The sequence below is a fragment of the Copadichromis virginalis genome, linkage group LG22 (assembly GCF_057382275.1).
Source record: "Copadichromis virginalis isolate Kocher_CV1m ecotype Utaka linkage group LG22, C_Virginalis_male_GT1.1, whole genome shotgun sequence".
Lineage (NCBI taxonomy): Eukaryota > Metazoa > Chordata > Actinopteri > Cichliformes > Cichlidae > Copadichromis > Copadichromis virginalis.
The window spans coordinates 33,289,824-33,303,465 of record NC_140638.1 but is presented as its reverse complement, the minus strand read 5'-3'; the positions used below and the strand labels follow the sequence as shown (position 1 = coordinate 33,303,465).

The 13,642-nt window shown below is 41.7% G+C and overlaps 1 protein-coding gene across 2 annotated transcripts in view; it reads right to left on the bottom strand.

The window, feature by feature from the left end:
- The window catches only part of gabbr1b (gamma-aminobutyric acid (GABA) B receptor, 1b), a 121,873-nt gene extending 119,818 nt beyond the window's left edge, over window positions 1–2,055 (bottom strand). For both annotated transcript variants that reach the window (XM_085445651.1, XM_085445652.1), the window contains exon 1: window positions 684–2,055. In XM_085445651.1, coding sequence (XP_085301777.1) covers window positions 684–941 — 258 coding nt within the window. In that variant the 5' untranslated portion in view covers window positions 942–2,055. The remainder of the gene's footprint in view (window positions 1–683) is intronic.
- Between the last annotated feature and the right edge of the window lie 11,587 nt (window positions 2,056–13,642).

Below are 13,642 nucleotides of genomic sequence, written 5' to 3'. Positions count from 1 at the left end.
CACTTTCATCCCATGACTACTGCCACTGTTAAATGTCGATTAATAGATTTATTATTTATTCTTTCTGGATCGACAGAGACAGTAATAGAGTGATAAAAGTAAAAACTTTTGACACAAACTTTTGTTGTTGAAAAAAGAGTGCCGTTAGAAATGTTGGTTCGCCAATAATAAATAATTTGGGTCCCATGCTATATGATTAGCCTTCCACCTCTAGTTATAAATGATTGTGGCTCATTGTTAAAGAATTTTAATCATCAGCTCTGCGGGTCTGTGTCAATTAATTAATTTTTGTCCAGATGTGTTCAGCCATTTTTACCAGTGAAGGGAGTATTTTAACCTAGAAAGTCAAATATTATTTTTAATAACTGCTTTGTAAAACATTATTGAATGCAAATTCAGCAATGTTTAGTAAAGCTATTAGTTTACACCTACACGTCTCATTAAAGTTGCCTTAAAAATATTAATATAGCCATATCAGGCTACGCTCCTTAACACCATTCAAAAGAAACAGAAATTCTAGTGTTAGTTTTTTTGTTTCGTTTTTTTGTGTTGTGCCCTTGTAGCCTTTGTTGTGTTGCAGCAGGTGCTGACTTATATGAGAAGTCCTACTAGATCTGATCAACATTTGCACACATGCAGTTAAAGCTGGAAAGAAATTAGGGTAAGCCTTCGTCTGTACTTACCATACTGTCATAATGTATCAGCTCCAGCTCATAGTCAGGCAGGATGTCTGTCCTATTATTCACCAAGTCCAGGGCCATCTGAGCAGCGGGGAGGCAGGCTTGTCCACCAGGCCAGCCTCCACTCATGGGAAACAGGGCTCCAATGTAGAGCTTCTTCTTGCCTAGAGCCGGGCAGGAGCAGGATAGAACAGTAAGGATAAAGGTCAGAGAGTAGCGGGAGACCGGCCTACGGGGGAGGTTTTGGCAAAGCCTTTTCATAGCTGGGGGATGCTGAAGGTTGAGCGAAGCTTGGAGTCAGTGTATTCCTTCTATACACTTTTCGGCTTGGAGGGAGCAAGGTGGTATTGCGTGTGGCTCGTGAAGAATGAAATTCTATGAATGAGCACACGCTGGTGTTCCTGAGAGAAGAGAGCCCATTTGCAATTCTGTGTTATTTACATAATTTTAATGTGATCGTAAGCTTTTTGCAACCGACAAACAATTCAAATCAACGCAGATGACTGTCATCAAGCTCTTCTCCCGTTACATTAAAACTAGGAAACCTATCATCGCTTGTGTTTGGAACAGAACTTGTAAACACGCAGCTTCAACGCTTTTATAAAGTACTCTGTCCACAGGTACAACGATCTCCATCAAACTTATTAAATGCAGCTGGTAAACCGGGGGGACAATTCATTGGCAGAAAGCAGCTTTAAAGTTGCTGGAGTTGAATAGAAGGTTGAGATTGGTGACTGAATCAGGCTTCAGGCTCTTTCCACCGTCTAAGGTACCGAAAGTGTCGGAGGCTGCCTGGATTTCAGCTTCTCTCTGTTTCCAGGAGATAACCGATTGCTGTAACGATGCTTTCCTTTTTCTGCTTATGAAAAATTGAGAACCATCCACACCGAGCCCACGAAGACACGCGGAGATTTAATTTGTCCTCTCCGTCATTTATCTGCCCTTCTCCATCTTATCCGCCTACATCCATAGCCTACTCACGGATCTCCAGTCCAAAGCCTTATTAGAACGTTTTAAACATGTTGTACACAGACCACACCATACAAATGAAAAAGCCTGGCTTTCAGTAATCCAATAGGAGAACGGTCGACTAGACAGCAAGGTCGATCTTCAGATGAAAAAGTGGCCTCGGTGTTGCTGGAATGCAGTCGGCCGCTCGGGAGAGAGCCGAGAAAAATGACGGGAGCTGCTGAGCCCGCTGTGGCTGACTGCAGCAGCGTGCGAGAGCGGAGAGAGAGAGGAGGAGGATGCTTCGTCCCTCCGTTTCACAAACCACTTTACAATCCCTTTACACAGCCCCGAGCATTTATCTTTCCTCCGATAAGAACCTCTCCCCCCAGTCTTTACACTCCCTGCCACACCTCAGACTTGCTGAATAAACGTTAATTACCCGTCACAGGAACGCCACCGCGTGGACCGTAGGTTTTTAGCGACACTCCACCTTCCCGAAAGAATCTCTTATTACTCTCTCGTGCGTTTGCCGATCACAATTACAATACCAACTGTATTCTCGCCAACATGGAAAAACATCATTAAGATTATAATGGCTAAAACTGTCCTCTGAAATTCATTCAGTCATGTCAGTTCAGTCATGAAAAGGGCAGGACCGGATTTACACAGTACATGTACATTTTAGCCCCCCACCCTGCTGAGGGAAACCTCCGACCCTACTGGTCTTATGACTCTCTCGTATTTAAGCTAAATATGGCAAGAGGTAACAAATACATAACCTTGATCTCAGGTACCATGCACGTACATACATGAGTGTTATTCCATTTTTCTCCATAAAATGTGACCAGTTTGACTGAGGAAGATACAATATTTATACATACTGTAGTATAGTGGTTCCTTAGTGAAGTGTTTTACACATTTTCATGAAAAGCAAACCCGGTTTCATTCTACAAATCCCTTTGGGGTTACATCATTTAGGGCATCCAGTGTAAACAAAACAAAAACAAAAAAACCAAACGTATAACTACCGGTGTTGACAACCATATCTGAATAAGTTAGTAGCCCAAAGTAGCTTTGAAACATACTTTAGCATCAACTGTGATGATACTTGATTTGACCCAGTATGTCCTGCACCCACAGGGTTTTTGTTGTCTTGGGTTCGTGAATTCTTTGTGAATGTGATTTTGGGTTTGTGGTTTTATTGTTATTCCAATGTTTGATGTTTTTATTTCTATGGGTTCCGGATTTCTTTATTCTGGTTTTCTCATAATTTCAAGCTTTATTTCCTGCAAAAACGTTGAGTGTTTCCTCCCAGAAACATGACCAGATGGCATCTAACGAGACAACTCTGGATAGCATTGCCTCCAATAACACCGTGGTCATTTTTGACCAGCATATGTCCTTCAATGCACATAGTAAACACACGTGAGTTCTACTTCACTCAGCTTTTTCTCACTGTGTTTATACACCACTCTGTATTTAATCATCATCATCTCTGATGATTATTCATCTCTGGCTCTCTTCCACAGCATGTCTTTTGAATGTAGTGAATGAGGTTCTTTAAATATACAATTTGGTATCTAAGTATTTGGACAACAACAACAGTTTATATTTGGTTTTTTACACTTTGCCTAGATTTTACCCAAAAAAAAGCCTGCACGATTTTGGAAAACAACATTTTGGAAAGAAACTAAGATGAACTTGTGTGTCCTTGTCCTGTCTTTTTCCTCTTACCCCCAACTGGTCGTGGCAGATAGCCGCCGGTCCCTGAGGATGGCTCTGCTAGATAATTCTTCCTGTTAAAGGGAATTTTTTTTTCCCCACTGTCATCTGATGGGGTTTTCTCTCTCTCTCTCTTATTGTTGGCTCTTTACAATGTAAAGCACCTTGAGGTGATTAGTGATGGGATTTCCAGCTCTTTTTAGAGAACCGGCTCTTTCGGCTCGGATCCTAAAAAGAACAGACTCTTTCGGCTCCCAACCGGCTCTTCAGGTTGTTTTCTTGCTTTAATTAATTTGTTATTAACAACAATATAAAATTATGCACAAAAGGAATTACTATTTTTTTTTTAAAAATGTGGTTTTATTTATATATGTTTATATATAAATATATACGGTGGCCCCTAGAAACAAAGCACGTACAAACTCCAAAACACATTTCTAGCATGAACTGAACTTCCAAAACAGATCTACCTAGATCGCTTAAATTACACAATTGAAAGCATATGTGTATTGTTTGTGTGTTTATACACAAGCACTCATAATAATTCAAATTTTAAAAAAAAATTTCATTTACCTGTTACTACCACACACCAAATCCGGTCGTTGGTACTTCCTGGCTTGTGTAGCCACTAGGTAACAAAAGCTCAACACTGTGCCCAGCATCCTGGAGCACTTCTGTTGTGTTTTGTACGTGTTTTGGAGTTCGTATGTGCTTTGTCTCTAGGGGCCACCATAAATATACTTTTATTTATTCACTCCACATAAAATGTAATAAATAAATCATATAATACAAAAACCAACTATTTACATTTCAACTTTTAACTATTTAAATTTTCAGCTTTTTCCTTTGAAACACATTTAAAGTGAAACAACACAAAACACTGCAAACCACAACACAATTAAATATAAATTAAAATATGAAAACAAAAAGCAGATGCACCTTCTCTGTCATATGGGCCTGCATGAATAAACTTTCTGTATCCTTTATCATCCGCAACTGAAAATAGTTGTGGATGATTACTATACCTTTCTAATGTGACGTTGTTGTCCCTGGCTCTCTCTCTCTCCCTCCCACTCTGTTCCTGTACTGCATCTAACTACCGCCCCTCCCCCCTCTGCTCAGCGCATAGCACAAGGCTCACGTGCGGAGTGAAGCGGAAAAAAAGTGTGAGAGAGAGGGTGAGAGAAAGAAAAAAAACCCATGGCTCCCAATCCAGTTGTTCAGTCTGACGTCACTAGCCGTGTCTGGGTCTAAACTCCGCTGCAGGTCCATATATCAAACGATCACGATGGCATTATTGAGAGTTGAAAAACTGTCTAAAGTCTTTCATCTTTAATAAAATGATCAGCGTTCTGCTCTACCAGGTGTAACAATTGAGTTTAACATCCAGGCATCCATGAAAACGGAATTTATGACATTTAATGGAGTTAGAAGTTAGCAGGGAGTTAGCTTGCTAGCTTCTATCTAAATACAATATAGCATGTCCTGACTGCGGGGTTTTGGAAACAAATTAAAACGTACAGCTCTGTTATCACTTCCAGCATAAATGAAGACAGAAAACTTCGAACACGTCATTCACCTTTTCCTTACTTGCAGACTGGACTACTGCAATTCATTGTATTTTGGTCTCGACCAGGCCTCCATTCATCGTCTTCAGATGGTCCAAAATGCAGCTGCTCGCCTGCTAACTGGTACCAAGCGGAGACAGCATGTAACCCCAGTTTTATCTTCTCTACACTGTCTCCTACAGGATCCAATTTAAACTTTTACTTTTTGTTTTTAAGTCACTTAACGCCCCTTCTTACCTGTCTGGGCTCCTTTCAGTTTATGCTCCAGGAAAAACCATGAGGTCTAGCTCAAAATTAATGCTATTCACATGGACTAATCTCAAATTTTGTGGTGAAAGAGCCTTCTCTGTGGCAGGTCCCAGACCTTGGAATAGTCTTCCCCTAAATATTAGATCTGCACAAACACTCGATCAATTCAAATCACTACTAAAAACACATTTTTATGCCCTGGCTTTTATCACACTATGAGCCAAGCATTTTGGTCTTATTTAATAGTCTTAATTATTGTTTTAATTATTTTATTGTCCTATCATCGTATTATATTGTTATTATTGTTTTACATTGTTTCTTTTTAATGGCATTTTTATAATGTTAAGTACTTTATGCAGCATCGTCTGTCTGGAAATGTGCTATATAAATAAATTGGACCTTGACCAGGGGAGAGAACACTCCAGATCATGTTTACTACAACATTAAGCATGCATATTGAGCCATACCCTTTCCCCACCTCGGCCAGTCCAACCACCTCTCCTTCCTGCTCTCCCCAGCCTATACCCCCCTCAGACGCAGTGCAAGGTCCACCACAAAGACTGTTAGAACCTGGCCTGAAAATGCACTCTCCAAACTGCACAACTACTTCACACAGACAGACTGGGACATATTTGAACACCAGGACCTAGAATCATTCACTGGATCAGGAAAGGGTCAGCTAAGTCATGAAACAAAGAATACTAATAGTTAAATTAGAAAACAGATCTAACTCCAGAGCAGAATGACTGCATTAAGCTAAAAGAGGGGCCCTTGAGGCAAGATGAACTGTTATCCCCTAATATCCCCAGATCAACAACAATAACAAGTTGTGGTGGCAGGTGTAGTTTTAGATAAAAATCAGAATACTTTATTAATCCCTGAGGAAATGATGTGGTCACAGTTGCTCCAAGACAGTAAGAACAGTAACTACCCAAATGAAAGCAACAATGGAACTTCAGAAACCTGGCGTTTTATTTTGAAATAAAATATAACATATTGATTAATATTGACATGCAGTAACTGTTACAGCAGTTATTTTATTTTGATTCATTTCATAAACTGAAATCAGTCATTGTCTTATATCATTTTTCTTTGCAAAATAAATAGCTGATGAGAAACAAATTTTTGAGTATTTAGAGAAGTGAAAATGTTGCTCTGTGAAGCACCAGTATTGTTGGCCCAACATGTCGGCCTGCCTTTCAAACTTCAAGTAGATGCCAGCTATGTGGAGGGCTTTGTCCTCTTACAGGAGAACGAAGAGGAAATAGATTGTGTAGCTGCCCACTTGGAATTACCACTCGTGACGCAGAGAGCTTCGACTGATGCAACTTTATTCTCTCCTCTTTAAACCACCGACAATATGGCACCGTGAAAACTATAAAGATGCACAAACAAATATCATTAAACATTCAAGTAGAAAGTGCAGAAATGTTCGCATTTTACTATAGAAAATTATTTTGATTAACCCAAATAGTGATATTGACATAAATCAATAGTTTTTAAACTATTTATGTTACAGCATTTAATAAAATGAATTAACAACAACCTTTGTGTCTTAAATACATAAACAATCGTTTGCAATCATTAACCAACCTCTTTCTGCTTCCAAGGGTGCTAATCATGCTGAATCAGCTAGCCAACCTCCTCCATGCGCATCTCTTAGCCAGTCTTTCCACACCACAAACAAATGACATGCATACACAATAAAAAACGAATTCAACCACATTGAGTAAACTTTCAAAGTTATAGCATGTGACAGATAAATAAAACACATAGTTTTGCATGAGTACCCTCAAAAACAAACGCTTTTACTCACTCTGAAGCAACGTGTTTGCGTCGCCTCACCGAGAACAGAACAGGAAGTCTGACACAATAAAAGAGGAAGTGCTAAGGTACTCTTCAAAATAAAAGTGCAAAGTAAAGTGGCTTTGCCGGCATTTACACTCCCACCAAATCCTGATACAATGAACGAACAAATTCACAAAGCAAGTGAGTTGTACAGGATTTCTTATACTAATAGATGGATGACTGAATTGAACTATTAGAGGTATACAGGTAAGTGTACTTTATGCATTGAGGTAGTGTATAAACATAACTATTATTGTCTTAACATATTTTGTTTTATTTAATTCTCAAGGAGTAGTACTAGTTTTTGGATTGGTCTCTCAATAATTGAAGGTTTAGAAGGGGCATCTTGCTTTCTTCGAGGCTTTCTCTCTCCAACTCGCACTTTAACTCGACGGACTAAGCCATCATGGTCTTGAAAGGTCTCCACAACTCGACCTAGTTGCCAATGGTTTCGTGGGAGATTGTCGTCCTTGATAACAACGATATCATTGACTTTGAGGTTACGCCGAGGTAAGTGCCATTTTTGCCTTGTTGATATGTTGAGCAGATACTCCCTTTTCCAGCGGCCCCAGAACTGTTCAATAAGGTATTGGACTCTTCTCCATCTTTTTGTAGCATACAAATCTTCTTTCATGAACACTCCGGGGGGTGGAAGAGCAACCTTTGTTTTCATCGTGATGAGATGATTCGGCGTTAAAGGTTCCAGTGCATGAGGATCGTTGATTCCGTCAACTGATAATGGGCGACTGTTGACAATAGCCATGGCTTCATATAGCAGCGTTCTGAGGGAGGCATCATCAAGCCGACCTGGGCACTGTGCGAAGGTTGCATTCAACACATTCCTAACCGTTCTTATTTGCCTTTCCCAGACACCTCCTGCATGGCTGGCAGAAGGGGCGTTGAAGACAAATTCGCACTGTTTTTCAGATAAGAAGGTCTCCAATTGCTTGGCGTCGCATTGCTTAAGTGCTTCCTTGAATTCGTTCCTAGCACCAACAAAGTTAGAACCTTGGTCACAGTGTAATTGTTGGACAGCTCCTCTAAGACTGATGAAGCATCTCAATGCATTGATGAAAGAGTCTGTTGACAAATCTTCAAGCATCTCAATATGGACAGCTCTTGAATACAGACACGTGAAAATCAGACCATATCTTTTGTGTTCTTTGCGTGCTGTCTTCACAATGAACGGGCCAAAGCAGTCCATGCCGCTAAATGTGAAGGGTGCTGAGGCTTCAAGACGTTCTTTAGGGAGTTCAGCCATTCGCTGGCTCTCTGTAGGTCGTTGAAGTTTCCTGCAAAGCACACAGGTGTGTATCATTTTGGCCACCAGCTTGCTCCCACCAATGACCCAGAATCCATTTGCTCTAAGCTCCATTTGTGTCTGGCTTCGACCTTGATGGCATGTCTTAGCATGGTAGTGGGACACAATGAGCTTGGTTATATGACTGTTGCTTGGTACGATGAGTGGATGCTTCACTTTGTGGCAAAGAGACGACCACTTTAATCTCCCACCAACGCGCAAGAGTCCATCAGACCAGATGGGGTCAAGACTGAAGAGAGAGCTTGAGTTTGGAAGGTCACCTTTGGCTTGAAACGTTTTTATTTCATGAGGGAAGGCGTGCTGCTGTACGATCTTTATCACTGCTTCAGCAGCCTTCTCACGCTCCTCGATCGTCACATGTTCAGTATGCTTTTGTTGAGATCTCAGTCTTTTGATTCTTGCAACCACCTTTATGAGTTTTGTCCAAGATGAAAACTGATTCAGACGATCGAGAATATCATTGAAGGTACTGACGTCAGTTGCGAGCACCTGAATTGTCTTGACTTCGGGATCACCAACAAGTAACTCAGCTGGAGTGCTAGGTGTTAGACGTAACTCACGTTCCCAGAGAAACTTTGGTCCTTGCAGCCAGTTTGTAGAGTGGATGTCTGAAACATGAAGCCCTCTGGATGCATGATCCGCTGGGTTTTCTGAGGTGTCCACATAATACCATTGATTGGGATTGCTGTTGTCTCTAATGAGTTGAACACGGTTTGCGACAAATATGTGGAACCTGCGAGCGTCATTGTTGATGTAACCAAGTACCACTTGGGAATCGGTCCAGAAGAATTCATCATCAATTTTCATGTCAAGCTCAGCCTTTAACAGGACGCTTACTTTTGCAGAAACCACCGCTGCTGCGAGTTCAAGCCTCGGGATACTTGTGACCTTTGAGGGTGCCACCCTTGCCTTTCCCATCACAAGGCTGCAATGAACCTCGTCTTTGTCATTTTTATATCTCAGGTAAGAACATGCACCATATCCTAAGCAGCTGGCGTCCGAAAAATGGTGTAGCTCTACTCTGACAATGTTTTGGAAGTCGTGTGGGTGGTAACATCTTGGAATTGAGACCTCCTTCAACTTGAAAAGACCATTTATCCATTTCTCCCACCGTGGCTTCACATCTTCTGGGAGTGGGTCGTCCCATCCAATGCCTCTGTGACAAAGCTCTTGTAGGATAAGTTTTCCACTTAGGCTGAATGGAGCGATAAATCCAAGTGGATCGTAGAGTGAGGCAATGACGGACAAACAACCACGGCGAGTCGAAGACTGATCTTTCAGGCTGATGTTAAAACTGAAGGTGTCGTCCTCTATCGACCACTGAATGCCAAGAGCGCGTTCTGAAGGGGATGGGTCAAACCCACGAGGTTCAATGGTTGCTGCTCTTTCAGAAGGGTCTAAGTTGGAGAGAGCAGCTTCTTCATTTGAGTTGAATTTGTGAAGGCGCAGGCCTCCTTTTCTGCACAACTCTTGTGACTGAATGATCAGTTCTTTGGCTTCCTCAACTGATGAAACGCTGGCTAATCCATCATCAACGTAGAAGTTTTTCTCCACAAAGGCTGATGCTAGAGGATAGTCGGTTTGATGTTGTCGTGCAAGATGCTTTAAACCGAAATTGGCGCATCCTGGAGATGATGCAGCTCCAAACAGATGAACTGCCATTCTGTACTCCTGAGGTTCTTTCTCCAAATCACCTTCTTTCCACCAGAGGAATTTCAGATAGTTTCTGGATTCAGGGGTGACAGCGAATTGATAGAACATTCTTTCAATGTCACAGATTACGGCCACGGCTTCTTTCCGAAATCTGCAAAGCACTCCAACCAGAGGGTTGATAAGATCAGGTCCAGTTAATAGGGTATCATTCAGAGAGACACCATGGGATTTGGCCGAACAATCAAAAACAACTCTTAGTTTGTCCGGCTTCCTGGGGTGATAGATTCCATGATGTGGTAGGTACCACTCGGTCTGCCCCTGAGATGCTGTTGGAGCAGGCTCTGCATCACCCCTGTTGATGGTTTCTTCCATGAATGTTCGGTACTGATCGTAGTATTGTTTGTTGGCCTTTAGTTTTTTCTTGAGACACTGTAGACGTACCGTGGCTAACCTCTTGTTGTTTGGCAGGTTGGGTGGGCTGTTCCCTTTGAAAGGGAGAGGCATTTCGTAATGTCCGTCTTTCCTTTGTGTGATGTGATTACTGAGGAACTGTATGAAATGGACATCTTCTTGGGACACATATTTGTTCTCATAGGTTCTCTCAGCAAAATCTGATTCCAGGGCTTTTAGAACATCTGTCGCTGATGGAACAGGCAACTCTTTTACTGTGAGCCGATGCACAAAGCTTTGGTTTCCTTGTCTGTCTAGGTGGGGGTTTGATGAGCCAATTATACTCCATCCTAGTTCTGACCTTTGTGCGAAGGGTTCATGCTTGTCACCTATGATGACTTCAAGAGGAGCCAGCGCAGATGGACAGTCATATCCAATCAGGAGCCCTACATCACAATCTTGGAGAGGCGGCAACTTTTCCGCCAAGCTTCTGAGATGAGGCCACAGTAATGCTGTTTCCTTTGTTGGGGTGTACGACTTGTCCACTGGGATAAAGTCGCGGCTATAAGCCTGTTGTAGTTGGATACAACTCTCAGAGTGGAGTCCTCTAACTTGTAAACCATGAACACTCTTACTCGAGATGACTGTGTCAATAGCCGTCATGGTACTGAGTTTCAGTTTTACTGGTTGGACATCCACATTCAGCTTATCAAGTATGTCCTCCAAGACAAATGTTGAGTCACTTTGTGTGTCTAGCAATGCATAGGTGAGTATTTCTCTCTGTGGTTCTTGTACAGAAGACACAAAGACTGGGACAATACTTGAGGTAGCCGAAACGCGTTGTGTTGATGTATGAGACATGACCTTGTGTGTTTCCTGGTTTACAGGTTCTTCCTTGGGAGTGGAGCTATTTGTTACTGCTTCTGCAGGGTTTCGCTTTCTGTTTTCGTGCAAGCAGGTTGGATGACGACGTTCACAAATGTTGCACGTGTGTCGCCTTTTGCAATCTTTGGTGATATGACCTTTTCTTAAACATCCAAAGCAGAGCCGGTTTTCATGGATGAATGCCCTTTTATCTTCAACACTCTTAGCTGTAAAGATGGGACACTTTGAGATTCCATGAGTTTCACTTTTACAAACAGAACAAGGTGATTTTGGTTTACTAATGTTTGTGTCTTGTTTCTCCTGAGCGGAACTCTTTGGTTGCATGTTTGTGTTGAAGACTTTGGCTCTCTTTGGGATTCGATCATCTACAGGTTTGAAATTCATCAACAGTGGAGAAGCTATCGGGTTGCAAGCTATCCGTGCTTCTCTACTCAGGAAGTCTGAAGCATGCAAGATTTGGATAGGTGCCACATTCGTCAAGTTCATCTACAACAATTCGACTCCACTTGCGCACGATCCATTCTGGCAGTTTTTTTGAGCAATTTGTGATTTTCTTCACAATCGTTTAGGATAGCTAGTCCTTTGACGTGTGGGATTGCTTCAGAGCATCCTTTGAGGAAATCAGCAAACTCTCGTAGCGCTAGTGGGTCATTTGCACTGATTTTCGGCCATCTCATGAGTTTATCACGAAATGCTTTCTGTATAATGAATGGGTTCCCATATCTGTCCTCTAAGACCTTCCATGCTCCCTTGTATGCATTTTCTGAATCTTGGTAAAAGAAACCTTCTACCGCTTAGCGTGCTTCTCCTGCGAGATAATTTTTCAGATAAAACATCTTCTCGCTTGCTGGAAGGGGTTTTCGGTCAATCAGATTAATGAATGACATTTTCCAATCGGTGAACTGCAAAGGGTCCCCACTGAATGTGGCAGGCTCAGGAACTGGCAAGCGATTCATACTTAATGAGCTAGCGATTGCTTGTGCTAAGCTGACAGACTCCTGGGTCGTTGTCATTTCTGGAATTGCTTGGTGGGGTTGGAATGATGCGGCATTTGGATTCAGCTGAGGTTCAATTTGCCTTCTGTAGCAAGCAGAGCTAATTTTACTATCAATTTCCCCGTTGTGGTTCTCAAACCCTTCAAGGCTGTTGTACGCCTTCACGCGAGCTATTGCTATAGCAACTTCTTTGTCTGCTTGTAACTGCTGTAGTTTTGCTCTTTCTTGTTCCAACTGTTGTTGCATTTCCACCTCTTTTAGTTTAATTTCTGACAACATTTTTGCCTCTTTGAGTTTCCATTCACTTTCTAACTTGTGAAGATGTGCTTGCTGTGCTTGAATTTCTTCCATAGCCTTTGATTGCTCCAGCTTGGCAGCAAGCTCTGCTTCTGCATCTACTCTACTGTTGCGGGTACAGGATGAGCCAGAGTGACGGCTCAATTGCTCTGACAACTCTATAGAGCTTGCAGTTTCTGTCATGCTGTTGCCAAAAACAGACCCATATTCGTTCTTGCTTAACACTTCTCTTACTCTTTCTTTCTCAAGATGGTTATTATATTCCTCATGAACAGTCTTTAGACGGTCACTTATGAGGTTACATACCTCCTTTGTTAGCGTAACACAGGCGTCCATTTTGTTGACAATGTCAGGTGTGGTGTTACTGTTACGCAGGATAGGTTCATACTGTGAACTTACAGCGTCGTGCTTTGCTTCAATGTTTTGCTGCAGTTTATTAAGGTTTTCTGCTGAGCAGAGGGATTTTAGTTTTGTTCTAGTTTCCCTTGCTACGAGCTTCCAAGAGTTATAAGTCTTGTTGAATGATTTTTCACGCTTTCTGATATCGTGCTTTTGCATCTCTAGGCCTTTCTCTGTTAATTTTCTCTCACGTGAGCTAGATTTGCATGGTGCGTTTATAGGGTTGTCTGTTTCTTCTTCTGATGAGCTGGATTCACATGGTGCGTTTGTGGGGTTGTCTGTTTGCTCTTCCGGTAGTGACATTTTGTTTCTGTAGCTGCCTTAAGTCGATTGTAGCTTTGATTGCCTTACTGCTTGACTATACTTTAAAGCTGTAGTTAATCTTTACCACAGAGTAACGCTATGTCAAACATTTACTGATTATGGACATTCAAAGGTATGTTTAGTGTAAGACAGCAACAACAAATGTTCATAAATTAGCTAATGAGCTTCACCTTTTAAACCTTTTCATAAACAGACATCCTGTGAATTATTATTCCACAAAAAACACATTTCGCTCACCAAGAAACATTAACCAGATTCAGGAATATTATGTGTTGGCAGTCCATGAATTAATTTGGCCTCGTAACATTATTTAAAGAGTTTCTAGTTATGCATTAAGCTTGTGCATGTGTGTAAGCAGTC